The 12,967-nt window shown below is 42.9% G+C and overlaps 1 protein-coding gene across 3 annotated transcripts; it reads right to left on the reverse strand.

Annotated features, from left to right (window-relative positions):
- Window positions 1-8,800: 8,800 nt before the first annotated feature.
- LOC147893103 (uncharacterized) lies at window positions 8,801-10,958 on the reverse strand. Of its 3 annotated transcripts, none has more exons than XM_087387718.1 (8): window positions 10,529-10,958; window positions 10,170-10,448; window positions 9,995-10,062; window positions 9,689-9,905; window positions 9,525-9,604; window positions 9,314-9,404; window positions 9,113-9,211; window positions 8,801-9,007 (listed from the first exon to the last, which is right to left on the reverse strand). In XM_087387718.1, exons 1-8 carry the CDS (start codon window positions 10,739-10,741, stop codon window positions 8,981-8,983), a joined length of 1,074 nt encoding a protein of 357 aa, XP_087243844.1. In that variant the 5' UTR covers window positions 10,742-10,958; the 3' UTR covers window positions 8,801-8,980. The 3 variants fall into 3 exon arrangements, with proteins under 3 accessions (XP_087243844.1, XP_087243843.1, XP_087243842.1); XM_087387717.1 differs by having other exon boundaries at window positions 8,802-9,003; XM_087387716.1 differs by lacking the exon at window positions 8,801-9,007 and having other exon boundaries at window positions 9,034-9,211.
- Between the last annotated feature and the right edge of the window lie 2,009 nt (window positions 10,959-12,967).

Raw genomic sequence — 12,967 nt, forward strand, 5'->3', positions numbered from 1 at the left:
TATGTATGTATATTTTAGGTAACTCCAGCTATCTTACATATTGCTAAGCGACCCTCCCAGAGTATATCTTTAAGGTACAGGCCAAGGGACTTGGTTGTTTTGCAAGAGGTGGAAGGCTCATTTTAGTTTGCTTAAAGGTAACTAAACTTTAGTGGCATTGTGCTTTGAGTTGACACTAACTGTTGTTTGATCAATTGTTTAAGATTGAACATGGCAAGGGTGAAAGGTTTGGCGGTGGGACTGTACTGGCATATTTTAGAATATTGGCTCAAGAGTAACTTATGTTTTTTTTGTTTGACACCCTACACAATTTTCCAAAATGTAATGACATGGAACATTTTGGTAAAATGTAATTTTAGGAGACAATTTGTCAAAATGTAATGAGATGGAGCGTTTTGCTAAGGGGATGATTTGCCACATAGCATTGTTAGCACAAATGATCGTGATGTGTGTGGGTGGGTACTTCGCTTTCCAAATGTAATTAATTAGATAGAACATTTTGGGTGAGGAGGCAATACTCTTTGGTTTTTCAAAAATGATAATTCTATGTAATGAAGGAACTACACCACTGCTCATTATGAATAATGAGCAAACACTAAGAAATTGTCTATTTTTTGCACCATTGAGATAGCCATTAAGACAAAGGGACCAATTAGCCTACACAACACAAGAGAGAATTCGTCCATTACCAAGCAATGCCATTTTATAATCTATCCTTTTGAGTACACCCACAATAGCTAAAAATGTAGCTCCCACCAACCAATGGAAAATTGTCTCCTTAACCAAAATGTTCCATGTAATTACATTTGGAAAGTGAAGTCCCCCCCAAAACACATCACAATGGCAAATTAGTTTGCATACCATGCATGGTGGCATGCAGCACAATAACTAGAGAATCTCTTGCAAGATGAAGTGCATGCTACCTCTACCACTTTGCAAGATATTCTCTTGCATACCAAAACAACTAGCAAAGGGAAATGTGGCCTTAATTCTAGCATCCACAATGCCTATGGGTCATGTAAAGCCTTTAGCAAAAAATGCCATACTCTAGCGTAAAACTCATCATGCTCTAATGGCACAAATTAATCTCGAAGGAACCAATCAAGAATATGCACCTCCATGCCCATGCATAGAGCTCGTCATGCTCCAATGGCACAAATTAATCTTGAAAGGAACCAATCGAGAATATGCACCTGCATAGAAAGGCTTAAAGGCCAAAAAGGCATATGATAGTGGAAGTGAGACCCATCTTGCTAAGCATTACAAAAATCATTTGCTTGGAGACCAAGGCACCATCAACATTAATTGAGTGAATTTCTATAGATCTTCCTATAGATACATTTTGTGTAGATAAACAAGTTGGCTCGTAAATAGTGCAAATTCTCATGCAACAACTAGCGCATTGGCTATTAGTTTCTCTCTGTAGATCATGCACCTTGATTCCCTTCGTCACCAACATTTACACCCCCACCAATACCCCACATAGGTAGGATTGTTATGTAACCACTCAAAAACCTTGAAGAAATTTAAACTTCGACTAAACCTTAGAGCTCCTAACTTCCAATCTTATAACAAAGTACATATTGGTTCAATTGATGTAGCTCATCCTCTAGTGGAGTCACAAGCACCATAACATCCTAGCTCTTATCACTTACACATAACAAAGTATAGCCACAATTGACCTAATGTCCTACCCCAATTGATCTATTGTCCTATTATAGGCATCATTCATGACTTGCAATTAAGGGAAGAATAAAAAGAATACATATTACCATTTAGGTAAAGACAAAACATCTATTGAATAAATCATCCATGGGAACACCAATGATGGGTAGCCTTTTTAATATTAGACATGTGCATCATAGGGTATGTAATAGTGGTGGCTTATGTGCCACAAGCATGTCTAATTTAGAGACCTTTGAAGCAACATTTAGCTCAATGTACTCATCCCACTTTTACTTCCATGGATCATCTAAATCATACAAATCTTCATCCACTACAAGGCCTACCATAACCCTTTGGTATTTCAATACACTAACACGAGTCAATAATGTGCAAGTAGACCTAGGGCAACATATGCTCAGAGAAGAGAGAGAGAGGGGGTTGCCACATGGGCAGCACCTCACATCTTCGTTATGATTGTGATGATAGTAGGATAGAGGGCCATACCTCTGACTTTTGAGGAGTTGGGTCCATTACTGCTCTAGGAAGAAGCTAGGGAGAAGCTCTATAACAACAACAACAATGACAAGGCATTGCTGGCAAAGGAAAGGGCAAGCCTAACAGTGGGGAATCCAAGAAGGATGATTTTGGAGATGAAAAGGACACTTCCAAGAAGAGGAAGCACAAGAAAAAGTGTTTCTATTTTGATGAGCTAGGCCTTTTTGCGAAGGATTGCAGAAAGAAGAAGGTAGATAAGAAGAAGAACAAGGAGTCTGACTCAAATACACATGGTGATATAAAAGGCAAAGCTAGCTAATGTGGTAATCAAAGAACTATTCTTGGTGACATCTCCATGTGTTACTGAGCTTAGATATGCCGACCTAGAAGCCACAATGAAGATGTCTGACATTGACATGTGGGCCGAAAAGGAGTCAGAGACCTTTGTGAAGGTGAAGGATAGCATGGCGTGCTTGGAATCTTCCATGGTACATAGCTGTTGTGATACTAACACAAGGGTGGATTCCATGGAGTGCCCTAGAGTTTCAGGTTTAAATGGTTGCTGTAATTTAGAAGGGGGCAGTACATGATTACACATCTTTTTGGTATGTGCTTCCATGAGGTGCATAGTTTTCTTTCAAAGCAAGAAGACAAGCAGTACGACGTTCTGGTATGTACTTGATGTTATTAATTTATGCCTTTATAGCAAGCTGTGGAGAGAATCTCCTCGAGCGTATGTAGACTCTTCGTCAAAAGACCTCAGCACCTAGGTTCCATCCCTAGATGAGCTCAGTTCGTAGCAACTCTTGGACCCTAGAAGATAGCCTAGGTTCCATCCCTAGATGAGCTCAGTTTGTAGCAACTCTTGGACTCCTCTACCTTCTAGATGTAGGCCTGAGGGTGTGCGTACTACCACTCCTGCTACTCCCCAACTTGCTGGCCTATTGGATGAATGAATGCCCTAGAATGGGCTCTTTTATGGGTCTCTAGGGGCCCCAAAATAGCTAACTAGTCTGCCCCTTATTGGCTGACTAGAACACGCCCCAACTGACCCCACTAGCTCCCCTATATGGGGCTGTGGGCTGCCCATTCTTGGGCTGTGGGCTAGCTGACTTGGTTGGTCAGCCACCTCCCTTCTTGGCCCTTTATAGGGTAGGGTGTTGCCCTTTTGCCTCCCCTCCCTTTACTATTATGCTAGGCCCTCCTACAAGCCCTTGACCTGCCCATAGATCAGCTCATCCCAAACGCCTCTTGCCTGGAATAATCCTCTTTCCTGTTGCTCTAGATTGGCCTCCTTCCATGCCAGTTCTGTGCCTTGTTCCTGGCGGCACCTGTTGTAGCCTTCTCCTTGGGTGCTGCCCTAGGTCTCCCTCCCCCACCGTCTCCTCATTTGGGGGCTTAGAGATGTGAAGGTGACCTTTCCAACACCCCCTCTCACTAATACATCTCGACCCAATGCCAACATGTTGATGACGTTGTCCCAGCAGCTCCCATGATGGAACTCTCTGGACCAATCCAATGTCAATTTTGGTTCTTGGCTTTTCAACCAGTGGCTCCTGCTCGTCCAGGTCCGGTCTTGCACAAGCAAACCATCCTGGTACACATGTCCATCCAAGGTGGCACCACCACCTTCAGTCACATTCTTACCCTCGAACTAGAGCAATTCTGATGCCATCATCTTCTAATTGTCCCCCTAATAATGAGTGAACAGCTTGGAGTCTTCTAGGCACCATCCTTTCAAGGTCTGTTTCAACCCATCCTTCCTCTGGTAAGGTCCACAATAAAAGAACCATCTCGAGAAGTGAAACTCCAAGAATATTTCTAGACCTTGTCCATCATCTTCCAGCAATCTGTGTCCGAGATTTGAAGAAGCACGCACACTTCCCCTTTTGCCTTCAAAGAAGGCACATTCCTTCCAATCTCGCATTACCAGAGGCATCCGATACATAGTAGAAGTACCTTGTGGTAAGATCACTTTGGATCTATCTCTTTTGTTTTGCGCCCGTAGCTTTGGATGGAAATATATTGTTTTGGAGGTTTCTTTATCTGGTTGGATCATTTTCTATTTACTAGTGTGCACATCTATTTGAAGCACATAAGTTAAGAAGTTTGTGATTCCATCCGCCACACACATTGTGTGAGCTCCTGGGGCTATTCTATCAGTCTTTTGCCTTGGTACCCCCTGGTGCTTGATTTCTAATAGGGCACCCTCGTGTGCCTCATGTGTATGTAGCAATAAACCCGTCATCATCATCAAGTGTTTTAATAGAGTAGCAATAACATCCTTGACTTTGAGAATCGAGAGCATGCATTTGCTATGGCTTATCAACCTCCTCAAAGTTACAGGGTTGCAAAACTCCTTGTGGAGGAATAAATTTGTAGGAAAATAACATGCAAATGACACACATAGCTTCTAGGAAAGCACTAAAACAAAGTTCATTTTAGGGGTCCAATTGAGCATCATCCAAGTTAGTCAATTCATCTTGTTTATTTCAAGGACATTCTCTTAGTAGGTAACCTACTAATTAGCAAGAAACTATGGCATTAATAGTAGAGATTCCATAACCAAATTAACATGGCCATGAACGAAAGCAAGTAGCTAGGAAATATACCCAAACCAAGCATGCAATATGCAAAGTTTCATCAACGGAAAAACTCTTCCAAGGCATTTTAACCACCATTCTACCACCAAAAAACTCCGAGGAGCTTTGGATGTTCCTTCGAGCCCACCCAACATTTACACAAATTGAAATTTGTCATGTAAATTAAAGACAAAACTCAAAATTAAATTAGCACCGCTCGAACTGATGACCCCAAGGAATTGAATTGCAAAGAGCATGAAAACGTTCTCAGAAAGAACGCAACTCTTCAAAAGGAACCTTGATAGCGTGGGCTTCTCGAAGGAATATTGGCCACAACTTTCATACTTTTGGAAACCAATGAGAACTTTCAATGGGACACAATTGCCACTTCAATACTATTAAACGCCAACCCTTTCTATCAAAAGCATAGATCTATTGTTGGTTATACATTCTCCTTCATCTTTGGTACTCGATTTAATTAACTAAAAGTAATCCTACTATAGATTGGCTATAACTATGAGATGAGAACCTTCTCTAAATGAACCTTCATTAAGACACAATTGCCACTTAAATACTATTGATACTAGTGAGTGCCTCAACACAACAATGCAATATAAAATTTGATGGGGACTTCACAATTTCCACGGAGATGTCTATTGAGTATGCCAATCCTTTCTATCAAAAGCATGCATCTTTTCACAACCATACATCCTTCTTCATCACTAATACTCAACTTGCTACCTATTAAATAAACGTGATCTTGCTACCTATTATAATTTTTACAATGCAACTTGAAGGGATCCATGGCCCTCTCATGAAGCCATGTGTCAATGGATGATTGGAGCGAAGATACCAAAGAGCTATGAAACTAGTGCTTTGACATTAAAAAGCCTTCGATAGTAGAGAGCAACTCTTGCAGTTTCAAGAGTCACAGTTTTGTATCCATGCCAAATTCTTGTACTACTATTCAAAATCAAGTTCTTTCTATAGATGATCATTAAAGACTTTGGGAGTCATAGCTTTTCACCCACTTCAAATTCTTGTCCTATGATTCAATATTATGGTATATAGAGAGGTTACTAAACTTTCTATTTCTTACCATTGCTTCCAAGTGCATTCTCCTTAAAAAGGAATCTGACAAGAAGTTTATCAAAGGTCATTTAAACCTATCCCATTTAAAGATTTTATTGAAAAAAATACACTGAGGCATGCATTGAGCCCAATATAAAAAATCCCCAACTATCTTGTTCAATTGTGAATTCTCATGAGAGTATGGTGCCCTGGAGGGTAATCATTGCATTGAAGAGTAAGGGTTAGTAGTTTTTTGGCTTGGTAAATTAGGTGAGGCACACATTGAAATCTAAAATCCTCACCTATGTTGAGGCTCAGCGTTCATTGACATTGAAAGAGTAATGCTTAACGGAAAAGCCTGCTGGTATGCACAAGTGGCAGTCACCATTTAAGAGAGGATGGTGGAGCCCAGTTTGGTAATTCCTGGTCATTACAAGACCCGCAAGACAAATTAAGAGTTGGCCTGGAAAACCAGGCATTTTAGTCACAATCTGCACACTTAAAAATGATGAATGAAGGCTCTCCATATCAGCAAGGCTGAGCAATTCGTGTCAGGACTGCCAAGAAATATGATGACATTACTGCTAGGTCAGACAAAGTGACACAGGAGGTCTACAATTGGTCCATACAACATAGTATTCATAGTAGTATCCATCGCTCGCAGAAGTTTCTATAGAGGCTTATGCACTGTTGAAGGCACAAAATCCTTGGATGGCTAGTGGGATGAGGCACACATTGAAATCTAAAATCCTCACCTATGTTGAGGCTCAGCGTTCATTGACATTGAAAGAGTAATGCTTAACGGAAAAGCCTGCTGGTATGCACAAGTGGCAGTCACCATTTAAGAGAGGATGGTGGAGCCCAGTTTGGTAATTCCTGGTCATTACAAGACCCGCAAGACAAATTAAGAGTTGGCCTGGAAAACCAGGCATTTTAGTCACAATCTGCACACTTAAAAATGATGAATGAAGGCTCTCCATATCAGCAAGGCTGAGCAATTCGTGTCAGGACTGCCAAGAAATATGATGACATTACTGCTAGGTCAGACAAAGTGACACAGGAGGTCTACAATTGGTCCATACAACATAGTATTCATAGTAGTATCCATCGCTCGCAGAAGTTTCTATAGAGGCTTATGCACTGTTGAAGGCACAAAATCCTTGGATGGCTAGTGGGATGAGGCACACATTGAAATCTAAAATCCTCACCTATGTTGAGGCTCAGCGTTCATTGACATTGAAAGAGTAATGCTTAACGGAAAAGCCTGCTGGTATGCACAAGTGGCAGTCACCATTTAAGAGAGGATGGTGGAGCCCAGTTTGGTAATTCCTGGTCATTACAAGACCCGCAAGACAAATTAAGAGTTGGCCTGGAAAACCAGGCATTTTAGTCACAATCTGCACACTTAAAAATGATGAATGAAGGCTCTCCATATCAGCAAGGCTGAGCAATTCGTGTCAGGACTGCCAAGAAATATGATGACATAACTGCTAGGTCAGACAAAGTGACACAGGAGGTCTACAATTGGTCCATACAACATAGTATTCATAATAGTATCCATCGCTCGCAGAAGTTTCTATAGAGGCTTATGCACTGTTGAAGGCACAAAATCCTTGGATGGCTAGTGGGATGATATTCATACAAGAAATGACATTTGTAGGAGCCGCATTCACACATTTTGATAGGTCCTGCAAATATAAAATTTGGTTGCATGTTCAGAGTAGTCTGGCTTCACCCTGAAGGCTACTTGGTGTTGGCAATATGGCTGGTTTTTCCTCGCAGACATCCTCTGATCCCTTGAATGGCCCAATTTTATTAGAAGACTTGCAAACCTGGTAGAACCAGATTGTAGACTGGATAATTGCTGAGCTGACGAAAAACATAATAGAAATGTGACTTATGGGATACAATTTTTGGACCACTGGAAAGGGGGCAGTTACATTGCATGCAGGCTGAAAATTTTCCAGCTGGAGTCTTGCAAGAATGGATCAGGGAGTTCCTAGAGGCTATGTATAGGCTGGAGGAGTGGTTACTAATGTATAGGCTGAAAGGGTGGCTACTAAAAATACAGGTACAGCTGGCTAACATGGGAGCTGTTGGATTATTACACATACTTGGCAGACTTTCAAAACTAGCAGAACTCATTGTACATCTAAGGCCTTGACACCATCCCTGCAATTTAAGACATGGTAATGGCCAATGAGACACAGCTGGAAGACAGATGACAGGCTGAATGGACTGGTGGTTGGAGAGAGGGTACCCATGCACACACATGCGCCCACTGTGCTCTTTTATTATTATTGGCATGGAGAGAACTTCGACATAAAACTTTGAAAACCAATAGCAACAAGATTTAAGACAGGTTTCATCACATGTGGGGTTGCTTGCATATGGGCATGTGGGGTTGCTTGCATATGGGCAATTTAAGACATGGTAATGGCCAATGAGACACAGCTGGAAGACAGATGACAGGCTGAATGGACTGGTGGTTGGAGAGAGGGTACCCATGCACACACATGCGCCCACTGTGCTCTTTTATTATTATTGGCATGGAGAGAACTTCGACATAAAACTTTGAAAACCAATAGCAACAAGATTTAAGACAGGTTTCATCACATGTGGGGTTGCTTGCATATGGGCATGTGGGCATCGTTGTTGTCCTCCTCATCACCATCCATCCATTCAATGTTTGGGCAAGGCTGCTTGATCCTTGTCAATATTTCACTATATGTGTCCTCTATGCTACCACAAAATGGCCTGGTAACCTTTCTTGTATAATATAGACAATTGAATGGCCCAGCTGTTGCTGTCAATGTGACAAATCTCACAGGGAAAATTCAATCACAATCTTGCTGCTAATAGGACAATTTAAGATTTAAAAAAGCCAATATCAACAAAAGTTAAGACTAATTAATTTTCCTCATCATATGGTGGACGGATGCGTGCGCGCATGCATGTGTGTGTGGGGGGGTGTGTGTGTGCGTGCATGTGCGCATGTGGGCATATGTGGCCAGAGAACAAAATCTGTAAATTGAATGGCCTGGTAACCTTTCTTGTATAATATGGACAATTAAAAGCCCTGGTCGTAGCTGTCAAGGTGACAGTTCTCACAGGGAACATGCAATTGCTATCTTGCTGCTCATAGCACAATTCTTTTGTTTAAAGGCTCAGACTTTTCTGAACAAGCCACCTGCCTTAAGTAAAAGATTAGAAAGCCATTAGGATTTGAGATGTCAAGAGTCGCATATACCCTCGACAAGCAAGCTAGGAAATATGAAAATGGATAAAATGCAAATCACCTCCTTTCTGTGGCAAAGTTCGGGGAGAATGCCAAACGTATGAAGCGTGTCCAAAAGCAATTTGTGAAGCTCACAGTATTTTGCATGAATGAAATCACCCTGCCAGAAGAAAAGTACAGTTAAGTACAAGGTTTATAGAGTAGGAGCAATGCAGGACAAAGTGTTTAAAGAGAGGATACAACAGGATCCTTCCTTCTGTACCTCCTCCTCTGCCTTCACCAGATTCTTCTTAGCAACTTTTATTAGGTCTGCTAAACGTCTGACCAGTGCATTTTCCGACTGAGCTGCTTGCCTAAACACAATAGAAGGGGTATCGCTTAGAGCCCTTGCACACCAGCGGTAGAGTGCTGTATGTGAACTTGCTATAATATACTAAAGGTCGAAACGGAGTGGGGCAGGGACAGTGGATTACTCTATGTTGACTCCTGCTTCTGCTTCCATAAACTCGATGTTCTCCTTTTCACGTTCTCTCAAAGAATGAATCCTGCTAACCTGAAGAAGAGTGCACCCACATAAATTACACAGAATGAATAACTAACGGGGAGTATGTGACATGAAAACCTACTAGGACAGTACCTTGCAGATTTCTCCCGCAGGTTTGCTCCGTTCTACAACGCAATTGCCAGTTCTCCGCCTTAGAATACAATTGTTTTTCTCTGGAGATTTGCATGCTTCAAACAGAGACCTCTTTGCTCCCCTTGGCTCTTTCTGAAGCGAACTTGGTAGACGTCGGGAAATATAGTCCGCTATGGAATCGTCCTGTGCCTCGTTTGCTCCAGTCTGGCGTGGAGACCTACAGACGAAGATTACAACGTCAGGTCGTTTCAAAAAGAGATGGTTCCGAATTTACCCTAGATGGAATGAATCATCGCCCAACAGCACCTCGAATCAGTATTCTCTGTGACCATGTTCGTTGTCGGGCTCCCGTTCAGTTCTGCTGCTGTATGTATCTGTAGAATAAATTGGCACATATGGCACTCAATGCATGGAGAAAATTTCAACAAGCAAGCCTGGCACAACCGGTTGAACCGAGATTTGAGAGTAAGTGGAAGCCTACACTAGTTTTTCCGCTTGGAGAAAGCCTCAACAATTCCTCGACGAAGCGTATAGCAGCATTCTGCCTTTGAATTGCCTCATCAGCTCGCTGTTCCGCCTCAGCGGCACGTCTCTCTGCCTCTGCTCTCCGTTCCTCGGCATCCTCTGCAGCTTCCTCAAAAATCTCTCGGTCGTTCCGAAAAAGCGCGCACTCTCTCGAGAGCTGTTCGAATTTCGCCTTGAGAGCATCGTACTCTCCAACGGTTCTCCTGAGCGCTCCTGCATTCAAAGCAGCCTCCTCCTGCACAACGCCTTGCACGGTTCAGCATCCGGCAACTCTCTGCCAAGCGATGGATAAAAAAATAGTAGGGACTAGCTAACCTTAGCCTTGGCAAACTTATACTCGAAGCAGTGACACTTGTGCTGCAAGGCCTCCAGCTGCGCATGGAGGTCGCGCAACGAATTGTGCGCGAGATGGAGCTGATACCGGAGCTGCTCATCCGGGGAGGGCTCACCGATCATGGAGAAGACGAGGGCAGCGATTTGGTTATCCAAATGGGGAGGGAGGAGGGAGGTGGAATCCGAAGAAGCCATGTCTCAGGGGAGCAATTCAGAAGGGAGGGGATAGGGAAGGGAGGAGCAAAGATTGAGAAAATGGCAAGGAGAGGAGGAGGAGGGAGAGGGAGACATGAGTGAAAGGTGAGCTTGCAAGGAGCTATGGCTATGGCGATGCCGGAGCTCTGCAAAAACAACAGCAGAAGAAGAAGAATAAACAGGAACATGCAAAATTAGAGAGAGTTTGGAAGAGGAGCCGTTGCAAGCCTTTTGAATCAAAAAAAGACTTTCCCTATCCCCCCTTACCCCTCGATATACACCTCGGTTCCTTCCCCCCTCTCAGGCCAACTCCGCCCACCTTCATCCCACCGCCACGTTCCTGCCTCCGGTGGCTGTCGACGTTCGACAGCCATCTGACAAACTCAACGGTCCAAGCATCCCACTAACACGCATCCACGGCTTTGGCCTGGTGGTTTGAGTGCTTCGGCTCTGCCAACCCTCACTTCATGGGTTTGAGTCTTGGCAACTCGGGCATGGAAGTCGTACCAACTTGTGGTTGGGTGTGTCTGTGTGTGTGGTGTGTGTGAGTGCCACAATTATGGACCCACTGCCCACCAATCCATGGCGGGGTACCCCTCGATAGGACCACGGGTATGTGAATGTGGTGTGGGTGTGTTCTAAAACAAAAAAGCTGTGGACTTGTTCTACCACTCAATCGCTCGCACCGACACAACACCTGCCTGCATGGAAACAGGACCATAGTCACCCCTCTTCTCTGTTTCCATAATCCAAGGGTGGTTCTTCAAACCAAAGAGGCCTTCCCCATACCGTGGATAGGTATGTCTCTCTCCTGATTGCTGTCAAAACGTGGGTAGGTGGCGGACTCCTCCCCCATATGCCTAGTCCTCAATTAGCTCCTAGCGAGTGGTGATGAGCTATCCCCTCTCAAATTCTTGCAATCCTCATTGTTCAATCCTCCAATTCGCCAAGCCTTGGCCACATTAGCTGGCACCCCCTAGACCGTTGTCGGAAGAGGGTCCTCCTAGTTTGGAAGGTAGCTATGGGGATGACCCTAATAATGGCGAGACCATCTTGAGAAACCAATGTAGAGGGTCTATGGGGATGGCCTCTAACCCACCCACTCACCCCAACACAAATAGAGTGGAAATCACCGACTGCAAGATGAAGGGGCCCCCACCCCTTGTCGGTTTGCAAAACTGTAAACGAGGACCATGGAAGATGACTAGATGAAGGGGAACCTATCGCCTGCCCGTTTGCGAAAATCGTAAATGAGGCCCATGGAAGACGGGTTTCTCACTGCCATTACTTTTTTTGGGTGGATAGAATGGAGGTTGCCCACAAACCTAGCCCGCTCACATCTCCGATAGACTCTATTGGTAAAAATTTCAGGGTGGTTTGGCTTGCTTCTCCATGGGGACCTCTTTGCTGTCTCAAAATCTCGAGACAAATCTTGATCTCACACTTGTTGTAAGAACACCTCTCTTGATTGAAAGAGAGGGAGGGTTTACCCTCCTTAAGTGTTATACCCCATAGGATCTTACCAATACCCCTTGAGTGTGGTCCCCCAAAGGATAACCATAAGATCTTTCTAGTACTACTGTGAATGCCTGATGGAAGCCCTCATATTTGAAGGGCTACCCTTTAGTTTCTGTTGAAGGCCAAATTTGAGAAACCACCCTTTAAAGGAAAAAAAATCCCCCCTTCTCGAATGATTTAATAATTCAAAAATATTCAAATATCTTAAATGATTAGTTTATTTAATCTATGATTCAAATCATATAAGACATGCAATATCCAAACAAACATACTTCATAAGCCCTAACACGTTGTAAATGGAAATTATTCATTTGAATGTTCATGCAAAATATAACACCACTTATTATACAAGAGCAAAATGTCTCGAATAATGAGTCCATTTCTTCTACTATTTATCATTAACTACATTATGAAAGGACTTCAACCATCCAGTAAGAAGAATATAATTACTAACAGCATGGTTGTAAAAGTAGATTGATCAAGAAGAACACATGCAGGATAATAATATTAACAGACAAGGAGATAGCGATGGGTTAAAGATTAGACAATAATAAAATAGAAGATGGCGATTGGTTGGAAAACAAGGTTAGAATCTCACTAAGGCCCTATCTTTCGAAATGCTATTGTAGGTATAAGTGTAAAATAGCTGGATAAATACTTCCAATAATTTGTAAAAGGGACGAAAGGTATCAATTGGAAGGAAAGAGA

This window comes from Dipteris shenzhenensis, chromosome 16, assembly GCF_047967505.1.
Source record: "Dipteris shenzhenensis isolate YYH24624 ecotype China chromosome 16, Dip_SZ_1.0, whole genome shotgun sequence".
NCBI lineage: Eukaryota > Viridiplantae > Streptophyta > Polypodiopsida > Gleicheniales > Dipteridaceae > Dipteris > Dipteris shenzhenensis.

Excerpts from the sequence above, each read along its gene's own strand:
- LOC147893103 (XM_087387716.1), bottom strand. The coding sequence starts at position 10,741 with ATGGCTTCTTCGGATTCCACCTCCCTCCTCCCTCCCCATTTGGATAAC. Across the intron at positions 10,063-10,169 it reads CTCCAAGCGGAAAAACTAGT|ATACATACAGCAGCAGAACT; the intron begins GTAGGCTTCCAC and ends TTTATTCTACAG. Across the intron at positions 9,906-9,994 it reads ACAGAGAATACTGATTCGAG|GTCTCCACGCCAGACTGGAG; the intron begins GTGCTGTTGGGC and ends CTTCGTCTGTAG.